The sequence below is a fragment of the Theobroma umbraticum genome, unplaced genomic scaffold (assembly GCF_002168275.2).
Source record: "Theobroma umbraticum cultivar Fairchild unplaced genomic scaffold, ASM216827v3 scaffold_130.0, whole genome shotgun sequence".
NCBI lineage: Eukaryota > Viridiplantae > Streptophyta > Magnoliopsida > Malvales > Malvaceae > Theobroma > Theobroma umbraticum.
The window spans coordinates 4,139,615-4,156,431 of NW_018397264.1; the positions used below are offsets into that span (position 1 = coordinate 4,139,615).

A 16,817-nucleotide genomic window follows, 5' to 3' on the forward strand; every position below is an offset into this window, starting at 1 on the left:
CCCATGCAAAGGAAAAACACAAAGAAAAAAACCAAAAGCTAAAAAATCTCGTCTTCATCCCTGTCACTATCATACAACCTGTCGGTTTTTCAAGGAAGGGTTTTTGTAGGGTTTTTTATGCTTCTCCTCTTTCTCCGTTCAAGCACTATACGTAAACCAAGATAAAAGGAGAAAAAGAAGTATGGGTTCCTTGACAGATGAACAAGAAAGAGAAGAGGAAAACAGAGTAATGGAAAAAGAAGAAGAGAAGGAAGAGGAAGAGCCCATATTGAAAAAACAAAACCAGAGGTTTTGCATGTTTCCCATTAGGTATCAGACACTTTGGGAGATGTACAAAAAGGCTGAGGCAAGTTTTTGGACAGGTACCTCCTTTTTTCCTCTTTTTTTTCTCTGTTTTAAGGTTTTATTTTTCGTTTTGGTTATTTTGTGTTCCATTTTTTTTGGAAATTGGGGTTCCTCTGTTGGTTTTGCTTGTTTAAAATTGGGTTTGTTTTAGATTTTCTAAACTTGGCTTTGAATGAATGGGATAGTAAGTCAAATTAATGCTCGGAGGCAGAGTTTAAAAGAAAACTTGGTGTATTTTATTTTTGGTTGAATTGGGATGTGGACTGTTGCATTGGTAATTTTGGTATCTTTTTGTTATACGTGTGTTCATAAGGTGCAATGGCGGTGAATGGGTTGAATTTTTTACGTTTAAATATATGTTGTTTCCAGTTATGAGAAGAACTGCTTTCTGTAAATGTTGATATGGATAGCTTCCTGTCATGCCTTTGGAACTGCATATTCCTTATTCTCTCCCCCATTTTTATGTTATAGTATAGCCAAGTAGGGAGGGTTATTGCTTATTGGAATACAATTGAATTGCATAAAAAGTGGACTTCCAATCTTGAGAATTCTTTTATCCGATTTTTGAATCATCGGAAATAATAACCTGTACAATTTCTTGATTTGCAATATCAGAATGTGTTTAGACTTCAGAATTACTATTGTCCAATTTCTGAATGAGAGTAATTGTTTTTGACAAATTCCATGAGCTTTTTTTCCAGTCTTGTTGTAAGCTCCCCCCCCTCCTCTTCACCCCTTCCTTGTAATATGGAGCTTTTATCTGTATATATTATATTAGGTTCCCTTGTGCATCACTATTCTTATCTTCTTTATATGTGGTTTCTATATCTGTTCCAGTAATATCCGTCCCCTTGGTTTCATCTCTTTGTCATTGCTTGTTCATGCTATTGCAGCTGAGGAGGTTGATCTCTCACAGGATGTGCAGCACTGGGATACCTTATCTAATTCAGAAAAACACTTCATAAGCTATGTGCTGGCATTTTTTGCTGCATCTGATGGCATAGTTTTGGAGAACTTGGCTGCAAGATTCCTAAATGATGTTCAAATTCCAGAGGTACTCGTTAAGTTGTTTTCAGGCTATTTTATGAGTAACTGTGAGTACCAATTGGATTAGTATCTTTAATTTTATTTAGGTTCACTTTTTTATTTTATTTGTCTTGTTGATTTTTAAGTTCATACTTATGTAAAGCATTTCTTATAGGCGAATCATATTGTACTGATAGTGTTAGGTCTGTTCGGTAAGAGCAGGCTAATATTCTATTTAACTCTTAAACATTTGTATGCTTAGCTAGTTATGGAGTCAAAAGTCGTTACTGTCCAGTTTTAATTTACATAGAGATAGAGGATGCTTCTGTCTTAGAAACCAGTACTCACTTGGTTCTTTAAAGTTTATCATCTAACATCAAGGTTTCTCATTCTCTCAGGCCCGGGCATTCTATGGATTTCAAATTGCAATGGAGAATATTCATTCTGGTAGAGAGTTGATCACAAACTGGATTTGTTAATTTCACACCTAATGGACAGGGCCACAATTTAGGTGTTACTAAAAGAAAATTCTTGGCCAACTGAGCCTGGCCAGGCTTGAAAATTTTGGCATAATCTAGCTTATAGCCTATTGAACTTCTGAAGAAAGCCCCTGCCCTCTCAAATGATTTTGAATAATTCTTGGGGTGTTGGAAGTAAAGATGAGTGTTGCCCTAACATTTAGGTCTTATCTGCTCTTGGGTCACCATAATCTCTATCAAAGTTGATAACCCAGTCTATTTTTAGGTAATTTTAGGGTTTGGTTTAAGCTCCAGGAGTTGGCTGTTGGTTGGGCTAGATAGTTAGACTTATTTGCCCTTAACAGTCAAGACTGGACTGCAGTGTAGCCTGTACTGGCTTATGGTCATTTAGATGATTATCCTGTATCCTACATTAAAAATGACCTAATTGGGATTTTTTTGCTGCCATTCTTTAGAAATGTACAGCTTGCTTTTGGAGACATATATCAAGGATTCAAAAGAAAAGCGTAGATTGTTCAATGCTGTTGAAAGCATACCTTGTGTCAATAAGAAGGCTAAGTGGGCTTTGGATTGGATTCAGAGGTAATACTTTCATGTCCTACTCTGCCCCCTGGAAACTTATTATGTAGCAAATAAGCAATTTGGTTAAAGAATTCCTTTTTGTTTATGAGGATTAGGATGAATGATTTGACCTCGTATCATATTGACATCTATTCACCATTTTCGTCTGGGTTCCATTATGCATTGTTGCATACTTATTCCTCTCTCTCTGTCCAAACACTTGTTCTCATATTTTACCAAGGGTTTCCCTAGTTTGACCAAACATTTACCTGTCAGATTCCTTAATGCAGAACTTGTGGCCTTGATATTGTAGAACTTGAGTTGGAAGATTTATGCACATATGTTTTCAGTTTCTTGTTTACTTTATTTGGCCAGAGTTGTGGTTCTCAAGCTCATTTACACTTTTAAAATTTACCATGTTTAAGTCAAAGTAGTGCCTTTCTTTTGCTAAAAGTTTCCTCATTGTGCCTGTATGCAGTTCCTCTTTGTTTGCAGAAAGGCTTGTTGCTTTTGCATGTGTTGAAGGGATCTTCTTTTCTGGAAGGTAATCTTCTTTAGCCAGCTTAACCAGTAGGTTCTTCTATTTGATGTTGTTGAGTTTATATATTTTTTATATTAAATTTTTAATTAATTTTGTAAAATTTCCCTTTTTCATTAATTATTCATTGTCCTTTTCAGCTTTTGTGCAATTTTCTGGCTTAAAAAGAGGGGACTGATGCCAGGTTTGACGTTCTCAAATGAGCTTATATCTAGAGATGAGGGCCTTCACTGTGACTTTGCTTGCCTTCTGTACAGGTAACTTTCTGTTTCTAATTTTTATTAAGTATATTTGAAAACAATAATAAAACTGTTACTGGGCAATTTTAGTTGTCATTGGCTGAATATGTGGTTGAATTTGAGAAGATAAGGAAATTTCTAATTTATGGAATTCAATGCGCATGCTTGCAGTTTGTTGCAGAAGCAACTTAAATGGCAAAAGGTCCATTGCATTGTTCATGAAGCAGTGGAAATTGAGACTGAGTTCGTGTGTGAAGCTCTCCCATGTGCACTTATAGGCATGAACTCAACACTCATGAGCCAGTACATAAAGTTTGTTGCTGATCATCTTTTGGTATACCTCAGTAAATTTGTTTATCTTGATAGCTTGAACCACCCTTGAATGAAAATATAGTGTTTAAGAAATCTATATATGTTTTTTTGGACACGCATGCACACACACATGTATATTCTATGAACCTTATAATGTCATTTCTTAAACCTAAATTCATATACTCTTTTACCCAAAATTAGAATAAGAAACCTTTTAATACATTTTTACGAGATAGTCTCTGTTTTGAATTTGATAATCCTTGCTTGATTGTAAGCTACTGCGATTTGAAAACATATTAACATGATCATAATAGGCTTTTCAAAAAAAAAAAAAAACATGATCTTAATAGAAGAAATATATATTTGCTTTAAGATTTTCCTTTAGAATTATATTTGCTCATGAATGAATTGCTTAAATTTTCAATCTAAAGTGGGTAAAGAAATCTACTTTACATATTCTTAAGGAAATGGATTTTATAAAATCTTTATTTGAAGCTTTTTAGAAATTTTAGGATTTTGAGAGGTAAAGGTGCATTTCCAATTGTGAGTTTTTGATTATGGGTATTCATAATTTTTTTTTAGGAAAAGAAAAACAAAATTCAATTTGTTGTTAAAGGGTGTTTTTAATATTTGACGATAAATTTGTTGGAGGCAAAAGATCTAAACTAGTAGCTTGTTTCCCATTTATTTACAGGTTGCATTAGGGTGTCAGAGAAAGTACAATGTGGAAAATCCATTTGATTGGATGGAATTTATATCTTTGCAGTAAGTATTAATAGCCATGTGACTGCGTATTCTGGTTTTATGATTTTGGATTACATGAAATGTACTGCTGATTTCAATATTTTTAAAGCAGCATCTTGAATCTGGAATCGACCATCTAGCCCTTTTTCCTGTGGCATTCTTTATACTCTTGTTCACCCCCTTTTGACCTTATTGATTTGAATGCTTTTCACTCCTGGGGGGGACCCATCTAACATTAGCATAGCCCAACAAATTATTGCAGAAATGAGACTTGTATGTGAAATTCCAGTACTTGTAGAAGTCTTCCCTTCTACCATCACCATGTTTAATATGGCATGGAAATCTGTGTCGTAGTATGGAATTTTAGTAATCATTGACTTTCTACTACAAGCAATTAATGACTTTTGAGTTTTGCGTAATCATTGTCAAACTTTGACTTTTTATATTTATGGGAGCCTGTGCTTGTTAGACATTAGCTATGGTTGTTATGATAGTTGTTAAGTTGTTATGGATCATATCATTGAGTTGCTACGTTTTGCCTTCTCCAAACTAGCATTCTTAGGCATGTGCTTAAGCTAAGGCAATAATCTCTATTTGTTGATAATGTAATTAAATGCGGGTTTGACTTTGCAGAGGAAAAGCAAACTTCTTTGAGAGGAGGGTTGGTGATTATCAGAAAGCATCTGTTATGTCTAGCCTTCAGAATGGTGGTAATAAAAACTATGTCTTCAAACTGGATGAAGACTTCTAAACCAAAGACAGGTTCTGAAATTCCAATGTCATTATGTAGTGTTATGTAATTACTTACAATTTAATTTTGTTACTATTCTTTGTAGCAACACTATATATGACTATAACATGGTCTGATTGTATGGTAAATTCCAAAACATAAGTTCATGGCCTGCAGGCTGCATTGATGAAACTTAAATTATATTTTGAGGCGTCATTTTTGGATGCATATTGTTGTTCCCACATCTCATGTTTGTAAGTGGCTGTCATATTCGAACAAGTACCCTTTGTATCTTTATTCTGTCATATTTGCTGTTTCTAAATGGAAAATCTACAGCATCATCTATTTTGCACTTTGCAATTGCTTCTGCCTTTCTTCCCCCACCCACACACATTCAACTATTAATTTACTCCGTACACCAAACTTGATATCTTAGAAAATAAATGGGTTTTTTTTTTTTGAGATGTTATGTAATTAAGATGAGATATCTAATAATAGGGTTCGGATAATAAAACTATTACCCGTTAAATTTCAGATAATAAAATAATTACTCGTCATGAGTTTAGGTAAAGTATTGATATTGATTTGAAGATATTCATTGTTTGAACTTGATTATAAGTAATGATTTTTAATATTAAATTTAAATTTTGTATGTATTATATTTTATTTATAAAATTTATAATTAATGTAATATTTATTAAAATTTATTAATTATTTTAAATATGATTTAAAACTTTAATTTAGTTTTTTATAAACCAATTTTAATTTAATATAATATCCGGATGATGTTCCCAAACAAGTTTAAATAAAAACTACATCCTGATTTTATTTACTTGAGCAACACTCACCAATTTCATACACCTTTAAGGTCATAGCTATGCTTGCAAGCAAACTTGGTGGCTAACGTCTCACCTTACATACAACCCAGAACAGCTAGAGGATTCTCATGCATGCTTTTCATTTTCTTTTCCTCCAGGAAAACCACATGGAATGATCATACAAGTTATTACATAATAATGATAATTCGAATTTATATTTGATATACGGTCACTTACTGCAAAATGTCACTTCATAGGTACTATTCTCCATTGACATTACTATAATTTAATTATGTTTTAAATGGAAAATCTTCGAGTAATTAAGATATCCTCAGCCTTCCCACTGTGATTAATTACTGAATTTGACTGCCAATGAATTGGTAACTGTTAAAGACAGTTGCTACGAAATTCTCTTTTTTTTTCTTTTTGGGCCTTGTTTTCAATAAGAATTTCACCTTATAGAAATTGCATGAATAAATCTTGAACTGTTGGAGAATTGACAGCTGATCAGAAAAGTAGGGAGGCGGACCACGTCTCATTAACTGAGAGAGGAAAGTGAATTACTTTGGGGTTCTTGTCCTAAGGGGTTTCATCATTATGGACTGTTCCAATCATGTTTGCTTGCCTTTGCCGTCTGGGGTTTGGTGGTTAGGCACCCTGTTGTCGAATTGAGATGCAGCACCTTGGCTTGGTGTCAAAATATCAGTATCTGACAATTATATAAACTGTGCTAGTACAAAATTTAATCATTAATGATTCCACCTCTTTTTCAATCAGATATAATTAAAATGATAGCATCTTTAATCAGTAATCACCACCTTAAACAAGCATGTGGCTGCCAATCATCGACAGCAACATCACATAGATAGAACTTGGAATTTTCTAATCCATCTCATGATTTCATTTTTCCATAATACTTAACAACTCCCCTACCCCCCAGATCAGATCAGATCAGATCAGATTACAAATCCTTAAAACGTGCTGTTACTTTGATGACTGGACCATTTCACCAAACTTAATGTCTGAAAATCTTTTGCATCTGCTACGATGCGGTCTCATTGGTTCATAAACTAGTAGTTTAACAGAAGATTGGTGGGCAGGTAAGGAAAAAAAATTCATATCAGGCCCAATCCTGGAATCTGTAGAATCCCAAAAATTAAATTCCTCTTTTTGGCATGAAACAGGCAGACTGCACTCATATACTTTATAACTTTCTGAAAAATTGCATTACCAAACTTGAGAAAGAAGCAAGCAGAAACAAGTCACATTTCTTTCCTGTAAAGAAGTCTATCTTTAGGGAATCATTTAATCCCTAGCTGACAAACCAGCATCAAAGTGGAGAATAGCTTTTTCTATTATTTCTCTCTCTCTCTCTCTTGATTTGTTTATAGTTTATGTATAAGGTGAGTTGGGAGGTTGAACCATATTTGTTGAGACTTAGGATAATGATGGCCCCAACAAGTCATTTTCCTCTAACTAATAACCTCTAACAGATTAATGCCCACTAGAGCTTACCTACCACGGATATCATGCACAAGCACAGGCACAAGCACAAGCTGAAAGCAATGGAATAAAAGCTGTCGCCCTGCCAAATTTGCCCTTAATGTAAATGCTGCCAAATTTGCCAACATCAATGGAAAAAGTCGGGAGATAAAAGAGCCCTCTCACCCTCTTTTGTCAACTTCCATATACCTCTAGCAATATGCCAATATTATCGCTTTGGAGAGTTGGGTTGGGGGGGCCAATTCCCATCCCCCTGTCATCATCTTTACCTACCCTAACCACTATAGTTTTTTTTTTTTTATTATTATCCAATTGAGTTTCCCATTTCCTCCATCTAAACGACAGCTTGCTTTTCCTGTATTTAGACCTGGCTAGGACGCAAGTATTTCATTTTTTCAGTCCTGAAATTTGAAAGTCCACATCATTGTATCAAACATGTGGAGTTTAAGTGTTAGCGTGTCATTGGTGGGCCTAGAGCCTTCCGATCCTTAGTTGCCCAAGAAAGGAATGTCTAAACCCTACAGATATTCATGCAATTTACAACCTAACGTTTTGCTTCTCTTTAACTTCAACTGAAGATGGTCTGGCCTGGCAGTTGAATCCACACATGAGATGATGCATCTACGAACTGGGATTTCTTGTCTTGTGGGGTATTGTGCAAAGCTACAAAAATAATCCCCCGAACCACTCAGATGACAACTTTACCCTCCAAAAACCATTCTCCTTTTGAAGGAAAAACACTATTCAATTCCAAATCTCTAGTAACAATCCACCAACGACTTCATGATTTAAGCAATGAAATTAAAACACTATTAAAAATGATGCTTCTACATTAACGCAGAATATTGGCTCTGAATTTGATTTAGGAAAGCTCTTGTTTGAAACAACATACAATATTGCTCCATTTAGTTGATAAATTACTGATCTTATATGATATATTGTCCACCAAATTATTTTAACAATATAATTTTAAATGTTGTTGTCACATGAGCTCCGATTAAAATCTATCAAACAAAAGAAACATCTTTATATCAAATAGCCTCCATTACCCCCTCACCATTTTTGACTTTCCATATTCTTGCCAAAACCCCATCTTTAAATAATAAAAAAGAAACCCGAAAGACAAAAAAATAATTTTCGAGACCCGAAAAAAAGCCTCCCTTCAAGGCCCCCTCAAACGCCTCCACTCTGTTTCTCAAAACTGTATTTTTTTATTACAAAACGAAAAAAGGTAGAAGCGTGGTTGCTCTATCTGGAGCCTTAGAGCAATGGAGGTTAGCTTGCAAAGCAGCACGCTTTGGGACGACGTCGTTGAGCAAACAAAGGTGGCAACAGAGAAGGGTATTGATCCCCTGCCTTGGGCTTTGCAAGTGTCTTCAAGTTTGAGCTCATCAGGAATTGCTTTGCCTTCAACTGAGTTGGCCCACGTGTTGGTTAACTACATTTGTTGGGATAATAATATCCCAATTCTATGGAAGTTTTTGGATAAAGCTTTGATGATGAAGATCGTTCCTCCCCTGCTTGTTCTTGCTCTGCTTTCACAAAGGTTTGTTCTTTACTTTCTTGGGCGTTTCTTTTTGAGGTTCTTGAATCTCGGTTTTATTAAAGTCGTGATATTTGTTCATGGGTGATGAAGAGATTGATGGAGTTAATGTTAAAATTTGGTTGATTTAAAGCTCCTGACATGTTTCTTCTTTTATTTCTTTGAGTATTTTAATTTTGTTTTTCGCTCTTGGAGACATAGAGAGATTCGGAAATGATGTACATTAATTTTCCTTTTAAAGACTAAAAGAATTATCCTTTCTACTTCTTCAAGTACAAACCTTTATTCTTTTCTTATCTTACTTTATCTTGTCTTTTGATGTGGAGATGATCTTGGTAATCATCTATGCTTTATCTTTCTTTATTTATGATTATGTAGCTTATCATTTGGATGTATTTCTCTTTCAAATTGGCATGCTGCTGTCTTATCTATTATTTAGATTAATGAGAGATTTAACAAAAACAAGAAGGGGAGAATAACTGGATAACAAAGCATTGGTCTTAAAGTCAAATTTGTTTTGGTGAAGTGTAAAAAGTCAGTGAATAGAATGTCAAATAGTTGACTATTAAACTGATTTTAGTGTTTCCTTCTGTAATTGAGGATTTTAATGGCTTCTTTTTTCTTTTTTAATTTTCTCAACCATAGGAGGATTGCCGTGGTGATACCTGATTAACTAAAATGTTCTTTTGCTTCAAAAGGGAAAAAAAAGGAAGAAAGGAAGGAAGTTATATTGAAGCATAGTAGACTTTTTGAGAAACAGGAAGTTTCAATGTCCGGATTTCTTTCTTTTGGTTCTAAATATCTTCAACCTATTTCCTAATTATTTGGATATTGAATGGAAAATGAGTTTTGGGTTGACAACACAGATACTGTTTTTTTCTAATTTCTTCTAAATTAATAGTCTCAATATGCTAATTGTTCCATATTAGTTACTGATCAAGAAGTTCTTGTGGTTCTGATGCTATCTTTGCTTACATATCTTATTACCTCGCTTTCTCCGTATTTTTCTTTCTACAGAGTAATGCCCTGTCGACATTCCCATCCAGCAGCTTATAGGCTTTACTTGGAACTTCTTAAAAGACATGCATTTACACTTAAATGTCAAATTAATGGGCCAGATTATCAAAAGTGAGTCCTTACAGTTCTTATTCTCTGTGATATTTGACACACATGTGCATAGACACGCATGCACACTCACAAACTATATTAGATAGATATCAGCTAGGAAAAACTATATTAGAGAAAAAAAGAAACGTTTTTTAGCATATAGCATTGAATCTTGTATCACAGAAAAGACTTTGCATATGAGTTGAAGCTTGAAGGTTTTTGTTATAACATGTTAATTAATATCACTCTATCTGTATCCAAATTAATTAATGTTGTTTCATCTGCACCGTATAACCATATTCTGTCTTCATGATAATTGTGCTTCAGTTGTGAATATTTGAAGCTGTGTTCGTATTATTCCTAACTTCTAAGAATTGTGTAGGCTACACCCAGCTTGCTAGTTTGCCATGCTAAGCTACACAGCTTACTAGCTTTTCATGGTTGTCCTGGTGGATCTAAGAGGTCATTTGTTTAATTTATAAAGTTGTATTTATATCTTGTTTCCATGACATTTTTTAATTTTGGCATTCCAGAGGACACTCCAACCATGGATTCCTTTACAGTCTTAACAACTTCAAACTTTCTAGAACATTTATGAACCGTATTATAATGGCTATAGTGTATTATGACAATAAAGGTTCACTGAACCATATAAAGTACGGCAAGTAGAATAAGAGGGGCCGGGGAAGTTCTGCAGTAGGCATGCTTTGGCTGATAACTCCATTTAATTGAGCTTATTATCGCTTAAATCAAAGTTCCCTTGTTCTGAAAATTTGCTAAAATATTGGTTTCTGAGTTGCACATGAATTCTATTTCCAGATGGAAATTCATATGGTAATATTAAGTTGTTCCAACCTATGTTAAGTGGACATTTGACTTTAGCCTGATATAACTGTGTTGGGCTTTTGTCAGATGCCTTCAAATCTTTATGGATATGACTCTTGGACCTTTGAAACCAATGGAGACACTAGTGAAAAATCTATGTTCCTGTGTTGGACATTATTAAGTCCATGATAGGCTTTGGTTTGTCAATGTCATTCTCTGCTTTTGATTAAAATGACCATTACAGATTGTACTGATTATTATTGGTTTTCTATTTGTAATTTCTGTGCTTTTCTTTCATACAGGGTCATGAAATCAATAGATGCTACTCTTCATCTTTCTGAGGTTTTTGGTCTGCAAGCAATGGAACCTGGTATTCTTGTGGTCGAGTTCATCTTTTCAATTGTATGGCAGTTGTTAGATGCATCATTAGATGATGAAGGATTGCTAGAACTTACTGCAGAAAGGATGTCCAGATGGGCAATTAAACCTCAAGAAATGGAGATAGATGGTCATGATATTTATGATGAGAAGAAAATTGAATATCATGAGAGGTTGCAGAATTTCAATACTACAATAGCTATTGAGATAATTGGACAATTTCTGCAAAATAAAATGACTTCCAGGATTCTTTACCTGGCACGGCGAAACATGTATGTATTTTTTTAACTTTCACAATAACTTCTCAACCTTTTAAGTGTTCTGGTTTGTCCAATGCTTTCTCTCTTTTTTCCCTATATTTTACTTTTCCAAGCTTGGACAGCAAGTGCTCTTAGTTAATCACAAAGGCATAAACTGTATACCACTTGCACGTTGTTTCATCTGTAAATGCATACATTACCTAAAGTGTGTATGTATGCATCTGGATGTGTATCACAAAAAGTTCTTGCCATATTTATTTGGATAAATTTATGTGAATTCTTTGTTCAGTGCCACTATGTTTAGAGTTGTTCTATTTGAAGAAAGTATAGCCATTATGTTATCATGATTATTGCTTATCAATCTTATACGACTTGTCAGGCCCACTCATTGGGCAGGTTTCATTCAGAGTTTGCGGCTTCTTGGAGCAAATTCAGCAGCACTGAAAAATTCGAAAGCTTTAACTTCTGAGGCTCTTCTGGAGTTGACATCAGATAGTCGCGTCGTCTTGTCTAGAGAATGCAAAACGAGTTCGCTGCAAAAGTTCCATGCTGTTATGGCTTTTGGATCTCTGGCTTCTTCAGCTGGTCTATGCCATGGAGGTAGTCGTTCTGATCTTTGGCTCCCACTTGATCTGGTATTAGAAGATGCTATGGACGGTTATCTAGTTAACACAACAAGTGCTATTGAAATTATAACTGGTAAAGATAGATATTTCTTTGCTTGAATTTATATTTACAATTTAAAATCTTAGAAGTTCAGTTGTAGCAAAACCGCTATGCAAGAATGAGAACATTAAGTTTCATACTATGCAGGTTTGATCAAAACTCTTCAAGCAATAAATGGAACCAGCTGGCATGACACCTTTTTAGGCCTTTGGATCGCATCTCTTCGGCTTGTTCAAAGGGTTAGAATTTCTAATGATAATCAGGAATTTTCTTTTCTTTTCTTGTCTTTTCTGAATTAACTATGTTCTGAACAGAGAATATGATGTATTCTTAAAGCATTGAAAATTTACTAAGACCAATTGCTGTCCTTGAATTGGACTTAAATTTTTTCATGCTCTTAAAGTGTAAAACTTATTTTTGATACTAGCGTGCTTCAAATTCATGATAGTAATATGACTAAGTTCAGCAGAAAATTTATACATACTGATCAAGATATATAGTAAAGGAAAGAGTTCTTGCTTTGCTTGACCAATTAAGTTTGTTTCCTTTTATCACTAGCACTAGATTCACTCTGTAACAATTATAGTGTATTATTCTCTATGAAAGATGAATGGGATTTTATTCTCTATCTGTCAGCTGTTATAATGTATGAAGAAGTTAGTCTGACTGCTGTATCTTACCTTTAGTTCTTCATTGATTGTTAGGAGAGAGATCCCATTGAAGGTCCTGTGCCTCGGCTAGATACACGTTTGTGCATGCTACTGTCTATAATAACTCTTGTGGTTGCTGATCTTATTGAGGAAGAGGAGGGTGCACCAACTGATGAAATGGTATATGGCTCCACTAATCACTGGAAAGAAAAGAAGTGTCCCAGGAAATGTCGTGATGATCTGGTTTCCAGTCTACGAGTACTAGGTGATTATCAAGGCTTGTTGGCTCCACCTCAATCTGTTGTTTCCGCAGCTAATCAGGCTGCTGCAAGAGCAATGTTGTTTGTCTCAGGCATCAATGTTGGGAGTGCATACTTTGAGTGCATCAATATGAAAGACATGCCTATCAATTGTTGTAAGTAAAATCTTGTTCTATTGATCAATTTGCTGACCACTTTTCTTTTCCCATTCATCTTGAAGTCTAACCCTTGTGCATGTGTTCATGGGGCAACGGTCAAACCCAGTTGGTGGTTTCACTTGTGTGTTAGGATGTACTCAGAGCAGTTTAATTCGGGTTGTAAATAAATTCTGATCCGGCTATTCAGTTAAGATAAATTGGAGAACCAAACTGATGAGGACATTATTCTCTTTGTTATTATCTTTTGGGGGGTGGGGAATTGAATTCTATGAGTGATGTATTTGTTGAAAGATTTACACAGTTCTGTTCTGTTCATTTAACTTTAAACTTATACTGAGAGTTTGTATTTTTAAAAATATGTTCTTTATAAGTATTTAATTATATAAGGTATATAAGTGGTTCAGTTGGGGGCTTTCCAACTTGTCTGTCCATAAATTATTAGGAAACCATCTTAAACTATTTTCCACTGAACCCAGACCAAAACCATAGCAAAGCCCTTGAAAAGATGAAACTGAATTTACTAGTTTGGTTCAGTTTCTTGCTTCCAGGTTACTTCCACATCATACTTATGTTGCAATGCGCATCTGACTGCCCTCTTGTGTGATCTGAAAAAGAAAAGCATAATAGTATATATTCTTGTGACTTATAAACCGATGATCACTGGAAGCCCAGAGGTACTGGAGCTTCAGAATGAAGTGATTGATTCCAGAAATGTTTTATAATTCCAGTGGTGTCACATGGATATACCACCTTCTAAAACTTGAAAGATATAATTTTTTTTCTGGATAAGGATGTTGGCATGTGCTGGATAAACATATCTGAAATGCATTCATTAGATGGAAATAGTCAAGAATTAACATTTTATGCTTTGTGCTGAACCAGAAAATCTTTTATACCTAAAATATCATTTTGAAATTTTGTGAAGTAGATTTTCACTTCATCATACAACCAAGTACCTATCTTGAATTTTGATGCTGTTTTTTATACGTCCTCTGGGGTCAATGTTTTGTAAGGCTTTCTAATCTTATGTTGTGTTCTTGTTTTCAGCTGGAAACATGCGCCATCTGATTGTTGAGGCTTGTATTGCTAGAAACTTACTAGATACATCAGCATATTTCTGGCCAGGCTATGTGAATGGACGCATTAACCAACTACCTTATAGTGTGCCAGCTCAGTCACCTGGTTGGTCATCATTCATGAAGGGGGCCCCACTTACTTCAGTAATGATTAATGCTCTTGTTTCAAGTCCTGCTTCCAGGTATACTTATTAATATATCTTTAAATCATACTTTTGGTTTTAGGACTTAATTTTCACGAAGCTTGTCTTCTATACTACCGGGGCATGCCATGTGTTGCAGAGCTTGTTGGGTTAAAGGGAGTTATCAACTTTATAGATATCAATTCCACACACTTGCAAAATAGGAGGCCATTGCCATTATGTAACCTCTAGTTTCGTTGATGTATATATATATATCAAGCTTGAGAGGCGTGTTATGGAGTACATTAGGTTGGAGGGCATTATTAGCAATATGTGTATCAATATTATCCTATAAATCCAATAGAGGTTTTCACAAGCATATAACCTCCAGTTCTTTTGACTCCTCTCTCTCTTTCTCTTGTAACACCTTCCAATAACTATTCTCTCTTTCTGTCACTGAAACCTTTAGCTGCCTTCAAAATAAAAGCTCAAACTTTATTTTATTTAAGAAATTCATAATGATTTGGTATTCTCATAAAAAGCTTTTAAAATGTGCTTCCATCAAGGATTTTTGGATGGTGGAAGAATAGGTTTGTTTGACTGGGAAAAGTTTTACATAATAATTGTTTGAGTGATAAAATTCTCAAAATAAGAATCTAGCAGGAGAATAGATCTAGCATGCAAAACCATCTAACAAGGTTAAACCAATCTTTTAGCTGTTATCATTTGTGAGTCATTAAGAATCAATATACGTAATGGGAACCAATGTTCAAATGTCAAGGGTGATCTTGATATATATAAGTTCTCAAATATCTTCTAAGTTTTCTTGATTCGGCCTGGTCTTCAGTTTTTCCTTTTTCTTTCCTGAAGCCAGGTATATCAGTTGCTCTTTTTTGTAAATTTACCAAGGGTAAAGCGACTGAATTTAAGCTCATGGATTTGATGGAAGCTTAGCAGAGCTGGAGAAAATATTTGATATTGCGGTCAATGGATCAGATGATGAGAAGATATCAGCTGCTACAATTCTTTGTGGGGCCTCTCTACTTCGTGGTTGGAATATACAGGTAATAAGATGAGTATTCCTTTTCATCTGTGACCCTTGTGAAAAAATGCAATATTTTCATGCAAATGTATATTTTCTAACACTGAACAGTTCTTCCTTTTTGTTTTTCCCATTTCTTCTTCTTTTTTTTCATATTTTTCTGTTTCTATTCTGCTCTTTTTTGCTATCCTTACATCCTTACATTCTAATTATCTTATTTATATATTCCATGCAGGAATATACTGCTCAATTTATAACTAGATTAATGTCTCCTCCGGTTCCTTCCGATTATGCTGGGAGTGACAGCCATTTGATAGATTATGCTGCAATGCTGAATGCACTAATTGTTGGAATAGCATCTGTTGACTGTGTTCAGATTTTCTCACTACATGGCTTGGTATGATTCACTAACTTACATAAGCATATCCATTTCACAGATAAGGAGTGATATTCCTGCTGGTTTCACTAGCTTTCATGGATGAATGATGATATGTTTTATCTTTCTGCATTTCAAATAATATAGGTTCCATACTGTAGCTTATTTTGGCTTCAAAGATATTTTCGACTTCTTCAAGGAAAACCAGCATCTCCTATGAGAGCAAAATGGTTAGTCCAAGTGGTTCTAGGTTAAGTTTAAGGCACAAAGAAATTTTTTATTGGAATTAAGTTATTAGAAATGACAGCTTATGCTTTAACAAAGAATTACTGTTCTTACTGGCTGAGACACATTGTAGCTGCTGGGGTCAACTGGCCCAACTGTGCTTGGGTCAAACAACCAAAAAGAGAAAGGTTAAAGTTATGTATATCTTCATAGAAAATTTTTTATACTCTTTTTATATTTTCCCTGCTCAAACTGAATAAAACTTTTAAGAAACATAATATATGATTAAATTCCATCTTCATAAATTTGAGTTCTTAAAGTATCTGTGGTTTTACCTTTTCTTTTACCAGTATTTAACTGAGGATAGCGTAATTGCATGACATGACTGAAGAAGAAAGCATGTTTGGAGTCCTTGAATTATGACATGTTTAGGGTTCTGACCTTGTGATAGGCTTATGAGATGGAAGAATTGGTTCATGGGGATGATACCTTTTAGTATTCTTCCTTATTTTGAAGAGATTTGATTTGCCAATGTTAAGGGAAATAGAGACAGGAAGGCAAGATAGTAGGAAATTTACTTGGAGCGAAGCTTCTAAACCTCCTGTAACTGAGGTGATTGAGCTAAAAAAATTAACTTTCTGCTTACATTTTTCAAGCATATAACTCAACACTCAATTTCACTCGAGTGACTACGCCTATACAGTGGCATAGCGGGGAGGAACCTGCTCTTATAGACAAGATTAGGAGATAGGGGGTTGTACCAGCTAGAAGCCATCAAGCTGAAGCCTTCTCTTCTTAGAGAACAGGGCTTTTTCATCTGCATCGGGCAAGACC

General features: G+C 34.8%; 2 protein-coding genes across 7 annotated transcripts; both read left to right on the forward strand.

Annotated features, from left to right (window-relative positions):
- The first annotated feature begins 18 nt into the window (after positions 1 to 18).
- Positions 19 to 5,312, forward strand: RNR2A (ribonucleotide reductase 2A). Of its 2 annotated transcripts, none has more exons than XM_021435384.2 (9): positions 19 to 362; positions 1,239 to 1,399; positions 1,770 to 1,818; positions 2,306 to 2,432; positions 2,890 to 2,955; positions 3,090 to 3,206; positions 3,360 to 3,466; positions 4,195 to 4,265; positions 4,878 to 5,312. In XM_021435384.2, exons 1-8 carry the CDS (start codon positions 182 to 184, stop codon positions 4,239 to 4,241), a joined length of 855 nt encoding a protein of 284 aa, XP_021291059.1. In that variant the 5' UTR covers positions 19 to 181; the 3' UTR covers positions 4,242 to 4,265; positions 4,878 to 5,312. The 2 variants fall into 2 exon arrangements, with proteins under 2 accessions (XP_021291059.1, XP_021291058.1); XM_021435383.2 differs by having other exon boundaries at positions 3,360 to 3,522; positions 4,878 to 5,308.
- Positions 5,313 to 7,674: 2,362 nt separating this feature from the next.
- LOC110422368 (mediator of RNA polymerase II transcription subunit 33A-like) lies at positions 7,675 to 16,817 on the forward strand. 5 transcript variants are annotated; one of them, XR_002445714.2, is made up of 12 exons: positions 7,679 to 8,841; positions 9,856 to 9,966; positions 11,073 to 11,420; positions 11,788 to 12,107; positions 12,222 to 12,313; positions 12,779 to 13,139; positions 14,190 to 14,400; positions 15,290 to 15,404; positions 15,618 to 15,779; positions 15,906 to 15,988; positions 16,117 to 16,595; positions 16,687 to 16,817. XR_002445714.2 is itself a non-coding variant. In XM_089784360.1 (11 exons), the coding sequence occupies exons 1-11, from the start codon at positions 8,564 to 8,566 to the stop codon at positions 16,241 to 16,243; spliced, it is 2,109 nt and encodes a 702-aa protein (XP_089640486.1). In that variant the 5' UTR covers positions 7,675 to 8,563; the 3' UTR covers positions 16,244 to 16,811. The 5 variants fall into 5 exon arrangements, 3 of the variants coding, with proteins under 3 accessions (XP_089640486.1, XP_021291926.1, XP_021291927.1); XM_089784360.1 differs by having other exon boundaries at positions 7,675 to 8,841; positions 11,788 to 12,008; positions 16,117 to 16,811; XM_021436251.2 differs by having other exon boundaries at positions 16,117 to 16,811.

Excerpts from the sequence above, each read along its gene's own strand:
- LOC110422368 (XM_021436251.2), top strand. The coding sequence starts at position 8,564 with ATGGAGGTTAGCTTGCAAAGCAGCACGCTTTGGGACGACGTCGTTGAG. Across the intron at positions 9,967-11,072 it reads AATGGGCCAGATTATCAAAA|GGTCATGAAATCAATAGATG; the intron begins GTGAGTCCTTAC and ends TCTTTCATACAG. Across the intron at positions 15,780-15,905 it reads TTTTCTCACTACATGGCTTG|GTTCCATACTGTAGCTTATT; the intron begins GTATGATTCACT and ends CAAATAATATAG.
- RNR2A (XM_021435383.2), top strand. The coding sequence starts at position 182 with ATGGGTTCCTTGACAGATGAACAAGAAAGAGAAGAGGAAAACAGAGTA. Across the intron at positions 2,956-3,089 it reads GGGATCTTCTTTTCTGGAAG|CTTTTGTGCAATTTTCTGGC; the intron begins GTAATCTTCTTT and ends TGTCCTTTTCAG. Across the intron at positions 4,266-4,877 it reads ATGGAATTTATATCTTTGCA|AGGAAAAGCAAACTTCTTTG; the intron begins GTAAGTATTAAT and ends TTGACTTTGCAG.